Raw genomic sequence first — 12777 nt, 5'->3', positions numbered from 1 at the left:
TTCACCTGCTACTCAAGACGAGTCATTGAAAGACTAGATGGCTTCTTTGCGACATATGGTGTTCCAGCCATAGTGAAATGGCCCACCTTTCAACAGTCAAGAGTTTAAAGATTTCTTGGAGCATTTGAATATAAAGCATCAGAATAGCATACCTTTGTGGCTGCAGGCCAACGGACTTGTTCAGCATTTTATGAGAAGGCTAATAAAAGCAGTGCAGTGTGCTACTTTTGAGAAGCTGGATTTGAAAAATTTGTTGATTTCTACCTTGAAAGCTTATCGTTCAACACCCCATTCTACCACAGGCAAAATTCCTGCATCATTGATGTTCCAGAGAGCAATGACCACTAAGTTACCTCAATGAACCAATCAGGAAAGAAAGATGAGAAAGCATCTCATGGGAAGGACTTGGTGAACAAACAAAAGATGAAAACATATGCTGACCAAAGATGACAGGTGAAGAACATTGTCTTTAATAAAGAAGATCGAGTGCTCGCATGAAAGATGCGGGGAAGAAAATCTGATGCGCCACTTGATGCAGAACCTTTTCAAATGGTGCCTACTAGGGACATGTGGTACCTGCCCAGTGCCCTGGGAAGTCTATTACCAGAGACTATTTAAAATTTCGTCACTTAACTAATTGTTTAACAGATCTAACTGTTGAGGAGAGACTGGGTCTGAAACATCAGTGACTGCTGTTGCCTCTACACCTTTGACGTAAATCCTGGACATTGGTGATGACAGTTTCCAGTGTACAAGCACAATTAAAGCACCAAAAAGATTGCAACCAGAGGTGCACCACATACAAAGAATTTGAAATGATCACCGAAATCTTGAAAATTAGTAACAACGAATTTCATGAATCCGATAATATTCTTCTTTTATTAAAAGTTTCCACAAAAATGAGCAGTGAGGTAAGTAAATATACATAACTAAATAACAGGGTAATAGGAAGTCACAATACAAGGGAACATTCCACCCACAACACACTGTGTGTTTTGTTTTTTCCCTCGTTTTTTCACTTTATGTATTCTCACAATATTTCTCCGTTCTGTTTGTGTCCCATTGGTTGTGTAAATAGGATTTATCAATGTGTGTCTTTGTATATATTTTTGTACAGTTTATTTATACATGTTACATATTTACTTAATTACAACCCTGAAGAAGTCCATTGCGTGTTGGATGCAACGCGTTGGCTGGCTTTATCAATATCTCAAAGAAGCATCAATAAAAGAAGAATATCATTGGATTAATGAAATTTGTTGTAACTAATTTTCAAAATTTGTGATCATTTTGAATTCTTTGGATGTGGTGCACCTCTGGTTGGAATGTTTGAAAAGATTTCCCAATGAGAGGGGAGCATCCTTTTGGGCAGAGGGTGCATATAGGGCAGTGCACACTGTATGAAATATAATTTCAAAATTTGCTTGCTTTTAGGGTATAACGGTGTGGCATTCTGTTGAGGTCCACTGCCCACCTTTGTTTTGAGTTTTTCACCAAAAAGATTGAGTGAAGTGGTTTAACTGTATCTATCTATCTATCTATCTATCTATCTATCTATCTATCTATCTATCTATCTATCTATCTATCTATCTATCTATCTATCTATCTATCTATCTATCTATCTATATATATTCTAGATTTTTTTTAGTTTTTATTTAACAGAGGGGGAGATGTTGTGTCTTGTGAGTGTAAAATTTAGTAAAAATCAAGAATGGGGAGACTCCAAGAGGTAGGAAATATAGTTGAGTTTATTCCAGTAAAGTGATCCCATCCATCCAGCAGAAGATGTCAGATACAAATGACAGGCTGCTGCAGAAGCATCACCACACCAGGTTCTATCACCATGGTGTCCCTTTAAATATAAGCAGCATCTCTGTTATAATAAGCACATCTATGAATTAATAAACTTTAAACAACTTCAGGATATTACAGTGAGTTAGAATTGTGGAACCCTTTTGGCTTCTGATGGACTCCATAGAACTGTGACGTAAGTGTTAGAGGCGAATGCAATGAAGGCTGGTTAAGAATGTTGACTTCGCAGTTACACGTAGATGTATAAAGATGTGTAATACTAATCTCTGTGTGTGGCACAGTCATTGGCAAGTACCCAAGCTGGGGAGGACACTACAAAATGACAGAGTTACCCAATTGATCCTTCAACAGCTAAGTACACAAAAGAATATTTCCTTTTTTTTGGCTAGAAAATGCTTTAAACAGAATGCCGTTTTTTAATATTTTGGGATAAACGGTACATAAACGACTGTCCTACTCAAAGCCACTATGTAGGCTTTGTTGATTTTGATCATGTGTTATCACTTACCTTCTCTAGTTTCTGTGGAGTTGATGAGCTGCAGAATCTGTACCAAATAGATTTTAGAACTGAAGCGAACGGTGTCACTCCAATTCCAGCTGCAATGCACACGCTGACTTCATAATGGAACACACCTGTAGTTGCTGATCCAAATGGCCCATCAACTGCCAGTCTAGATGTATGAAAAAAAAGTAAACAACTGTTCAAGAATATACTTCCCTCATGTTGTTTTAGTGAGCCCTTACAAAAATCACAGGTAGTAATGTCATATACATATTCACCAAGTCGAACTGCAGAAAATAAGGCTAACCAAACCATCGGTTTACTACCAGTGCTCTTTGTACACAACTAGTTTTATTACCTCCATGGCATTTATTATGATGTTTATCCTCATATTTCTTAAACGATTACCTAGGCAACCACTATAGAACCACAGTGCATGAAAATTGTACAAAACGCCCTCAATGAGATGTGTTTATTTTTATTTATTTGTTTCTCAAACGTGACTATTATTCAGTTAGATGGTGTCCTGGTTTTTAAGTAATCAAACAATAGAGGGAATGAATATCACAACCAGAGAAACAAAGTCTAGTTTAACAAGAAAACAGCTGGGTTTTGAGCATTCCACTGAAGCCGAAAGAACTTTTCATGCAACCCCGATCCAAATGAAGATTGTTCCAGGCTGTGCAAAACATAACAGAGAACGCCTAATGGAAATATTAATGTTTTAAAGGTGTGCAGATTAAAAGCAGACCTTTATTGTAGAGGTTTGATGGGTAATGTTTTCTGTCTTAAAGGTGATGTGTTTTTAGTGGAAGCTAGTGACCAGGAGATAGATTGGATCTATATAAGCTTTTACTCAGGTGTAGAATCAGTCTTGTCACCGAGATTTGCATACTCTGAAGTAGTTGAATTAGTAAGGAGAGCAACCCCAGCAGGAAGGAATTATAAGTCTTAACCTAATGTTGTCTGGACCACAATTGTCCTAAAGTTAGGTGATCACGCCAGAAGGGTCTTTAGAAATTATAAACAAAAGTAAGACAGTTTGTTCACATGTTCTTAGACAGTCATAAAAGTGTAGCTGTTCATCTGTGGAACTCAAAAACAGTCTAATGATTCACCGAGTAATGTCCAGTGAGGCATAAAACATAAACCTAAAGGATAAGATCAAACAGATAAAGAGGGCCAAGGTCGTCTGTCAGAATAGTGTTAGCAAAAATATTATCTGGCTGAAACATCACATATTAAATATCATTTACAAAAATATTATCCCATTGGGTGTAGATTTTCTATTGGTAATTTCAATGGGGAGACATGTTTTTAAATTATACTTATAACATGAGATTTGTGTCAGACAATATGTTGGTTATGAACTTATGGGACCATATGAGGGCCAGAAATAGATTAGTTGTTGCAATGAACATTGAACCCAACAGCACTCCACATGTACAGACTTACTTTCCAGTAGGATAGGCAGAAAGGAGAATACCTGAGAGTACGCTGAAACGAACACATCAGGGTCACCAGCTTCCAAGACACAAGTCATAAAGAAGAAGTGAGAGACCATGTCAATTGCTATGCAGCAGAACTTCCCAAATTCAGAAATGAACATACGTTGGTTAAGAACCAAGGCCAAAACTACTGGATGGGTGAAAGCCATCTTGAGCCCACTCAAATTGCTTGCACTTTTCAATGTGTGTCTAAAGCTGCATATTTATACGTGTTTCACTTTTTAGCAGGTAGAAATTGATGGCCAATATGTGCCCAATATGTCATTATAGAACGCTCAAAATAATTGTATTTGAGAAGAGGTGTAACAATGGATTTTTTCGAGAGAACGTAACAAAGCCCCATTCACTAGGGAGAGATTACAAAGGTGGGTGAATTTTGGAGATAGAATCTGGCTATAAAGTTCAACTCTATTCACCACGAATAAGTTAAGGGGTGACACCAAACAGATCAATTACATTTTTAAAAGGATAGTGTGGCCCATAATGGTCTTAAGCAAGATAGGCACATTGTTGGGAGTGCATAATGCCAAAATAGACAAGGTGCATTTACTGTGTGGTTTAAAATAGTGTGAAGGAGTCACAAGTAGTGCTAATCTTGCCCTGGAAGTGGGTTGAGAGTTTTGATCAGTACTCTTGAGAAGCAATATTTCACTGTGGAATCTGCAGCATGATTGGACAGTGAGTTCGCAATGTTGAAGATTTATTTTGGTTGGTCTATGGAATGGGAACTAGGCAAACGGTATGGGCAGTGTAGATTTTCAGCTGATCCATATCTTTAGATTCAACATCTAGAATGTAAGAGCATGGCGTCAGCACTTACAGTATTTGCATTCTTTTTTAATGTCAATCAACAAGGAAGCTTCAGCTATGGTCCAGAACAAATGTTCTTTGACACAGAAAGCTGAAGTGATATTATTAAATGTATTATTTATGCAATTTTTAAAATTAGAACTTCAACATCTTTTTTCAATTAAGGTTACATTCTAGATAAATTATGGTTATATATTTTGAAATGGATTGTGGGGTATATTGGGAGATGGGTGGGTAGATTGTTTATAAAAAAAGAATAATAATAAGTTATTAGTAACTACAAACTCAAATATGTTAAACAAAATAAGTATACTTTCTGTTTCTGTGTTTTATGTGCGAGTTTGAGATTTTTTTTTTTAACACTTCTGTTATTTTCTTACGTTCTTTTCTTTGCAAATTTTGACTATTGTATCGATTTCTTATTTTATTTTTTTTACATTTCTGAAATCATTTGATTTGTTATTAATATTATTTGGATGTAGTGAATCTGATCCCCAGATAAATGCACTTTCCCCATTGTTTATTTGACTGGGGTTAAAACAGTAAATTGGAACCACCCGTCCCATGTATGCATTTGTCTCAGTATTTGTTGGAATGGGGTTTAGAAGAGTAAATCTGACTACCCCATGTATGCTCTTCACCTGGTGTTTCTTAGCCTGGGACTAGACTTGTAAAACCTGATCTGCCCCAATGGATGCACTTTCCCAATGTTTGTTAGACTAGAGTTCGAATACTAAATCTGACCCACCCACTTTCTTGAAAGTTGATAGGCTGCAGTTAGAACAGTACATCTGACTTTCCCAATGTGTGCATTTCCACATGATTTGTTAGATTGGAGACAGAATAGTAAATGTGACCCCTTAGCCCCACAGTGTATGTATTTTCTGCAGTTTGTAGAACTGTAGTTAGAGTACTGTATTTGAATTTATTGAATTTGTTTTTTTAATGCTTCTAAATTGGAGTTAAGTTACTACATTGTACTTCATTCTGGACTTTTATCTGATATTTTGAGGATGTTTCATTTTTAAGTTTATTTAATATTTCAGTTCTTTCAATTATTTTTATTGTGTTTTGTTTTGATAGTTTGAATCTTTCCATAATTTGTATTCAAGAATCATTTTTTTATTACATCTTTATGACATTTAGTTTGAATTGCATAATAAATATATGTGCTTTAAGTGAATTAAAAATATTAATTATAGGGGGCGTGGCCAGCGAGCACCCTAGATAATCGCACTTGGATAGAGCTCCTTAGCAGCGTTCACTAACTCTCCTTAAATCCACCTCAAATATTCAGATAAGCCCCAAACTTCGCTTGCCGGCAGTGCGCGGACTGCCCCAGAATCCCACCAGCCAAAACAGCGAAGCTCAGCGGCTCTGTGGGTCAAGATCGGCATATGCGAGTCCCGAAAGGTTGGCACGAATGTCCCACTGAATGCGTGCTTGAAGAACTGTGAGAGATGGCCAGAGAAGGGAGAGCAAATTCAGGCAGAGTCGAATTGAAGATGGAAGTGCCTGCTGACCTCCAGTGAGCCCAGCCCCGGGAGTGCTGACACCGAAGACTCGGTTACGTGAGTCATAAAGCCCTAGAATTTAAGTAGTCACGACTGGACAGTGGCGGGTGATCTAACTCCCCGCCAAAGTGGAAAGTGTCGAGAGTGGTAATCGGGCGTGAGCAGGCCTGTGGCGGCGGGGCCTCCCCAGGGCTGTGGCGTCACGGGGGCCCGGTGGATGAGCCGCGAGTCCCATAAATCCAGGGAGGCATGAGTGGCCCATGAGTGGATAAACGGGCCTGTCGTTGGTGGCGCTGTAGCAGCAGGGGGACTGACACTTGGATAGGCCTCCGACGGACGGACCGCCTCACGAAGACCCCAGGAAGACCCCAGAAAGCAGGCATCGGCCCGATACCTAGGTCCCGGCACTAGGAGAGCAGAAGATCTAGGGCACCTCAACACAGGCGAGTACGAGGTGTGTGGCGCATCCCTTGGGCCGCTGTCTGCCACAACAGGAACTATTCCAGGATGGTTTGAGGGGCATTGATCGCCCAGGGCCAAGGAGAGGGCGGACAGTGGGGAAGAAAACACACTATACCCCCAACAAGATGTCTAATCCCAAGGTGCCAACGCACCAAACTAAACTTGAAAAGTACGCACACTCTAAAACAGAGATAGCCGGAGGGGAAATCTGAAGCAACCGCCCCATCAAAACTACTTCAGGAAGACGCCACGACCCTTCATGATATAATGGAGGCAATACAGGGTGTACGATTGGCGCTAGAGATCAAGATTGATACAGTCACCACTGAGGTGACACTATTGTGCGCAATACGTAACTTAGGGGACAGAGTTAAAGCCACTGAAGATTCTGTCTACACGCTGCACAAAACCACTGATACACTTAAACTGGATGCGCAAAAACTCATCACAACCACGACAGAACTGGAGGCAAAGCTGGAAGACTATGAGGGGCGCTCCCGGAGGAACAATGTCCGTATTCTTGGGGTTGCCACCAACCTATGTGTGGAAGACCTGGTCCAAAATCACTTACAGCCGCGGGCTCCCTCCCGTTACTTATCGGTGGAACGTTCCCACGGGGTGCCGGGAGGCCCACCGAAGCCGGGTGCACCCTCATGCCCTATCCTAGCAAAAATCTTCAACTTCTGAGCTGGGATGCAATTTTACAAACAGCCCGATCTGCTCCTCCACTGAAGTTTCAGAACTCAACGATATCCTTCTACCCGGACTTCACGATGAAGGTTCAAAAGATGTGCCGCTCCTTTCTTGATGGAAAGAGGGCGCCCAGAGACAAGGATATAAAACATGCTATGCTCTTCCCGGCCAAACTCAGGGTGGTGGTGGCGGAAGGCAAGTAATGGTGTTTTACATCTCCGGAGGAGACCTGGAAGTGGCTGGAGGGCTGGAGGGACTGTTGGAGCCCACACAACTGACCCTCATAAATGTGCACAGGGACAGGATCGGCTGGAAGAAAATCGCAGACAGGACGCAGGTTTGGAGTCAGAAGAGAGGGGTTGCGGCACTGCTAAGTAGAGGCATAACTTAAAAGACTTTAGTTGTAGTAATGTAACCCATACAGGTTTGAAATACTTGGGACTTGTGGACAACACATTTGTTAATGTCTAGGTATTGGGCGGTACAGTGAGAGGTCTCGCAATGAGTGTGGGAAATGTATAACTCAACTATACGAAGTTACTGAGTGTTCTGCGTAGCCGATAAGACTATATGTCTACAAAGCAGAATGGACCAATTGGCTTACATAACGCGTTCCCCAACGTTGTGAAGATGGGTATGGGTACACAGGCACTCTGCAAGGTTGGGGGGTAGGCAGTTTTAAGTCCACAATGCTGGGAGGCAAGGAGGGGGGAGGGGTTGGGAAGTTGCACACTGTCGATGGACAGAAATGAGTTTTTCAAGTTGTTCAAATTGGTTAAGGAAGAAAATCAAACAGTTCATGTGATAAAAGAGATTATGTGCAGGAGGATAATATTTCAAGTTGTAATGCGGTTAGCCATGGACGTATTGGGCGATTCTTTGCTTCTGGCTGCCCAGGATAAACTTGATATCCTCCTGGTCCCCCGTGGAGTACACACGACCACTAAGAAATGTATGACAAGTCGCCATTAACGCCCCCTTTGTCACTTAAAGATCCTTTCATGGAATGTAAATGGATTGGGGACAAAATCAAAAGAGGGATAGTGTTGCAATATTTAAAGCGACACATGCCCGACGTCGTACTATTGCAGGAGACACACATACAAGGGACTTCCTATTGTGCATTGAATAGATAGGGCTATAATTTGGTGGCCCACGCGGGATACACTAGGGGATCGAGGGGAGTTGGTATTCTTCTGCACAAATCCCTCCCCTTCACAATACAGAAGATCAAACACGATATACAGGGAAGGTTCATCACACTGCCCAGGTATTGGGAGGGCCGATTGCTAAACATCACGTCCCTTTACGTCCCGCCAAGACTGCATTCCTCTGCTCTAGCTGATTTAGGGACACACATACTTAACCTACTGGATGGGGAAATTCTTATAGGAGGAGATTGCAATGCAGCCATTAACGGGTATTGGGATGGACAGCAAGCCAAACCAAGAGAGGCACCTGGGAAAGCACTCAATGATTTTGTGAGGGCTATGGGACTGGTAGATGTGTGGAGGGCATACAATCCCACAACTCGCCAGTTTACTTTTCATTCAGGGGCTCATGGTACACTGTCCCGTATAGACTACATGTTTGGGAGGGCAGATCAACTTGCGATGTTTAGGGAGGTGGTTCATCTCCCGAGAGGTATCTTGGACCACTCCCCACTGGTGGCTTCCTATGGAGGTATACCTCCCGCGGTACTTCATCCCTGGTACTTCAGGATACCAAGCATAAAAGAAGACCTAATAGAAGTAACTACCAACTACTTTAAAGAAAATGAGGGGTCGTGGTGTCAGCCCAGGTGATGTGGGAGGCATATGAGACAGTAATTAGGGGGTGCAGTATTTATCCATGGCCGGACATAAAAAGAAAAGTAGAAACAATTACTACCAATCGAGGAGGAGATTAGCAAGATAGAAGCTGAGTTCGTCTTACTGGATACCCTGGACTCCAGGCATAGGTTATTGGTCAAACAAAAAGAGTATAAAGATATAGCTGAAGAAGCGGCAAAAATGCAATATCGAGCAATCCAACACCGAGTATATGAAATAGGTGATAAAGCCAATAAACTGTTAGCATGGCTGGATAAAAGGGAACAAGCCAACAGATGGGTGTTAGAGGTTGCATCAAACGATTGAACACTATGTAGAGATAGGCAAGATATAGCAGAGGCCTTTGCAGCATATTTAAGTCAATTATACACACCAGCAGGAAGGTCCACACAGACAGAGGCCCAGGAACTTTTGGCCACCCTCAAACTACCCTCCTTAAAAAGAAACAGACAGGGAACGCATGGAAGTAGACTTAACTGAGAGAGAGGTCGTACAGGCAATCAGGGCATTACAGTCAGGGAAGGCAATGAGGCCAAGTGGCCTACCTATTGAATTGTACAGACTGACGGCATCAGCAATAGCTCCGCACTTGGTGAGGATGTATGCAGAAAGCGTGGAGCGTGGTAACCTGCCTGAGAGTCAGAGACTCGCCAATATTGTCGTGATGCACAAAAGCGGGAAACCCCCTACAAACTGTGGCTTATACCGGCCCATCTCTTTGCTAAATGCAGAAGTGAAGATCCTTGCCAAAATCCTTGCGATGAGATTGACTCCCCTGCTGCACAAGTTGATTCAGCCGGACCAATCTGGCTTTATGCCAGGTAGGAACACCACGCTCAACCTGTGGCACCTCCACGGAGTGTTAGGCAGAGCCCGAAATGTTGATGAGGAAGCAGTAATAGTATCTCTAGATGCCCAAAAAGTGTTTGACATGATCGAATGGCCTTTCTTATTCGCAGTTTTGGAGAGATTTGGATTTGGAGAGAAATTTGTATCATGGGTCAAACTTCTTATACAGAGCCCCTTGCACAGGTTACAGTGAATGGAGGTGGGTCCAAGACCTTCGAGCTTTAAAGAGGGACATGGCAGGGGTGCCCGCTCTCACCATTAATATTCGCTCTGGTGCTGGAACCGTTAGCGACATGGATCCGGGGATATCCGCTCCTCAGAGTACTCAAATGGATGGAGGAGTGGGAAGGCCGAATCTCCTTGTATGCAGACGATATACTATTTTACCTGACAAACCCATATTCCTCCAGATATAGAGTTCTGCATATATTTACCCTCTACCAAAAATATTCAGGTTATATTATTAACTGGGACAAGTCGCTCATTTACGTCTGATGCGGCCTGGCCGTCCAGCTTCCCCGGCTTTGTGCCGCACAAAGAGTAACTGACGAGTTTCAGTATCTAGGTATTTATGTCACAAGGGATGAAGCAGTTTTTTATGAGCGTAACTTGGCCCCTCCTTTGCGGTGGCTCCTGGACAATGTCCGGGACTGAAGGGCACTGCCTCTCACGTTGCTTGGAAAGGCCACCCTACATAAAATGATGGCACTCCTACGCTTTCTTTCTGTGTTACAAAATACTCCCTATCTAATTCCACCAAAGTATTTTCAGGCAATCGATGCTGAAATTCGTACACTTCTGTGGGATAGTGGTATACAACGCATAGCACTAACTAAGCTCACATAAAGTTGGTACAGCGGGGGGATAGCTCTCCGGGCAACCCAATATATTATTATTGGGCAGCTCAACTTGCAGCTATGAACCACTGGGTCCACTGGATACGAGCAGACCTGGCATATAGACTGGAAAGATATAATGTACCATCCGAAAATTACCTAAGAACGATATACGGTGGGCGACATACGCCAACATCAACAACACTCACATTATGGCACACTGCAACAACCGCTCTGGGGTGGAAAAATAAGATAACATTGGCCACTCCTCTACTGGAATCAGCACAACTGGGGCTATTGGCTAAGCACCTTGGGTTTGAAAAATGGGACCTTATTGGACTCTCCAAGGTTAGGGACCTATGGGAGAAGGGGGAGATAGTTCCCTTCGGCAAGCTTCAAAAGGAATATGAATTGAGAGTAGGGGAAACGTGTTGATATTTACAGGTGCGAAGAGCACTTTCTAAGTTAATACCCAGGGGCACTAAACTCCCGGCCCCCTCTCCCCTGGAGGATAGACTTTTAGATGATTATTTACCGAAAAAAGCTATATCGCTATCCTAGAAGAAGATATTAAATAATATGCCGGATCCCCTGGTGAAACTACGAGCTAGGTGGGTGGACGATATCGGAGATATGAGTGATGAGGAGTGGCAGGCGGCACTGGCATCCCCCCGGGAGGTGGCAATACGTTCTTGATTCCGTCTTATACAATCAAAGGTTTTGCACATAACATACTACACGAGTACGATATTAGTTAAAATGGGTGTCTCCGACTCCTCGTTCTGCCCTAGAAATTGCGGTCAGATAGGAACATTTTTACACCAGTGGTGGGATTGCCCTACTATTCAGAGATACTGGGATAAAATAACAGGAAAAATGTTGACTCTATGTGGTAAACAAGCGACGGTCTCTCGCCGATGGTGTCTACATAACATCTGGGACGACAATGATTTTACATCTATAGAAAGAACCTGGATTGCCCTGGGGTGTATGGTGGATAAACGTAATATTGCAAAGAAGTGGAGGGGGGCGACTGGTCCTAGTCTTGGAGAGTGGGAGGAGGACATAGATTGGTGCATGCAGGATGAAAGAGTGATTTATGAAGGGAGAGGTTGTCACCAAAAATGGACTAAGATCTGGGGTCCTGGAATAAAAGAAGAGGGATGATATGCTTGCCGTTTGAGGATTCGCCTGAACATGGGGAACAATGAGAGGAGGGAACTACAACACAGGCTGCCGATAAGTTTGTATCTATTGTATTTGACGTGCACCCTGCAATGTGATGGAACTGTATTGAGGTACATGTACTGTAACAACGTATTATTGATAATACTCGCTTGCTTCCAATGTTTAATAAAAAGAATTCAAAATATATATATATGAATTATAAACGTTTATATTGGATTATATAAAGCAACATAAAGAGTATATTTTCAATTTACAAATTATATTTGTTTAGTAATGGATTTTAATTGATAATTCATTACTAGAAGTATATTTTAAAATGGCATGTATTTTTAAGAATAACTTTTTTAAAGTTATATCATTGTTCATATGTTATTTTCCGTTATGTATTTGTTTTATGTGTTACACTTTTTAAAAGAATAATTCAACTTTTTTTAAATGCAATAAGGTAAATTAAATTTAAATACACATACCTACCAATAAAATGTTGATATTTTTGGCCATGATAGTTTGGTAGTCCTTATTCTTTCACTTGACACTATGGTGCCGATCACGATCCGGTAAAAAATTCCCCCGTGCGACTCGTATCGGGTCTTTTTACCGTACGAATCGTCCAAGTGCCGTACGAACTGGCAATCACGATTCGCATGGTAAAAAGTCCATACGACCCGCACCGGGAATCATTCCCCACACGTCCTCGGGTCGGAAAATGTGTCCGACACGTCCTCGGACGATTTACCTTACAAACGTAAAAATCCAAGTCCGACCGAGGAA

General features: G+C 42.0%; 1 protein-coding gene across 4 annotated transcripts in view; it reads right to left on the bottom strand.

Annotated features, from left to right (window-relative positions):
* Positions 1 to 12777, bottom strand: part of NOX3 (NADPH oxidase 3) — a 777582-nt gene that overhangs the window by 220869 nt on the left and 543936 nt on the right. For all 4 annotated transcript variants that reach the window (XM_085611433.1, XM_085611430.1, XM_085611432.1 and 1 more), the window contains one exon: positions 2321 to 2483. In XM_085611433.1, the coding sequence (XP_085467559.1) occupies positions 2321 to 2483 (163 nt within the window). The remainder of the gene's footprint in view (positions 1 to 2320; positions 2484 to 12777) is intronic.

The sequence above is a fragment of the Triturus cristatus genome, chromosome 6, assembly GCF_964204655.1.
Source record: "Triturus cristatus chromosome 6, aTriCri1.1, whole genome shotgun sequence".
NCBI lineage: Eukaryota > Metazoa > Chordata > Amphibia > Caudata > Salamandridae > Triturus > Triturus cristatus.
The sequence above is the reverse complement of the archived record's forward strand: the minus strand, read 5'-3'. Positions and strand labels throughout refer to the sequence as shown.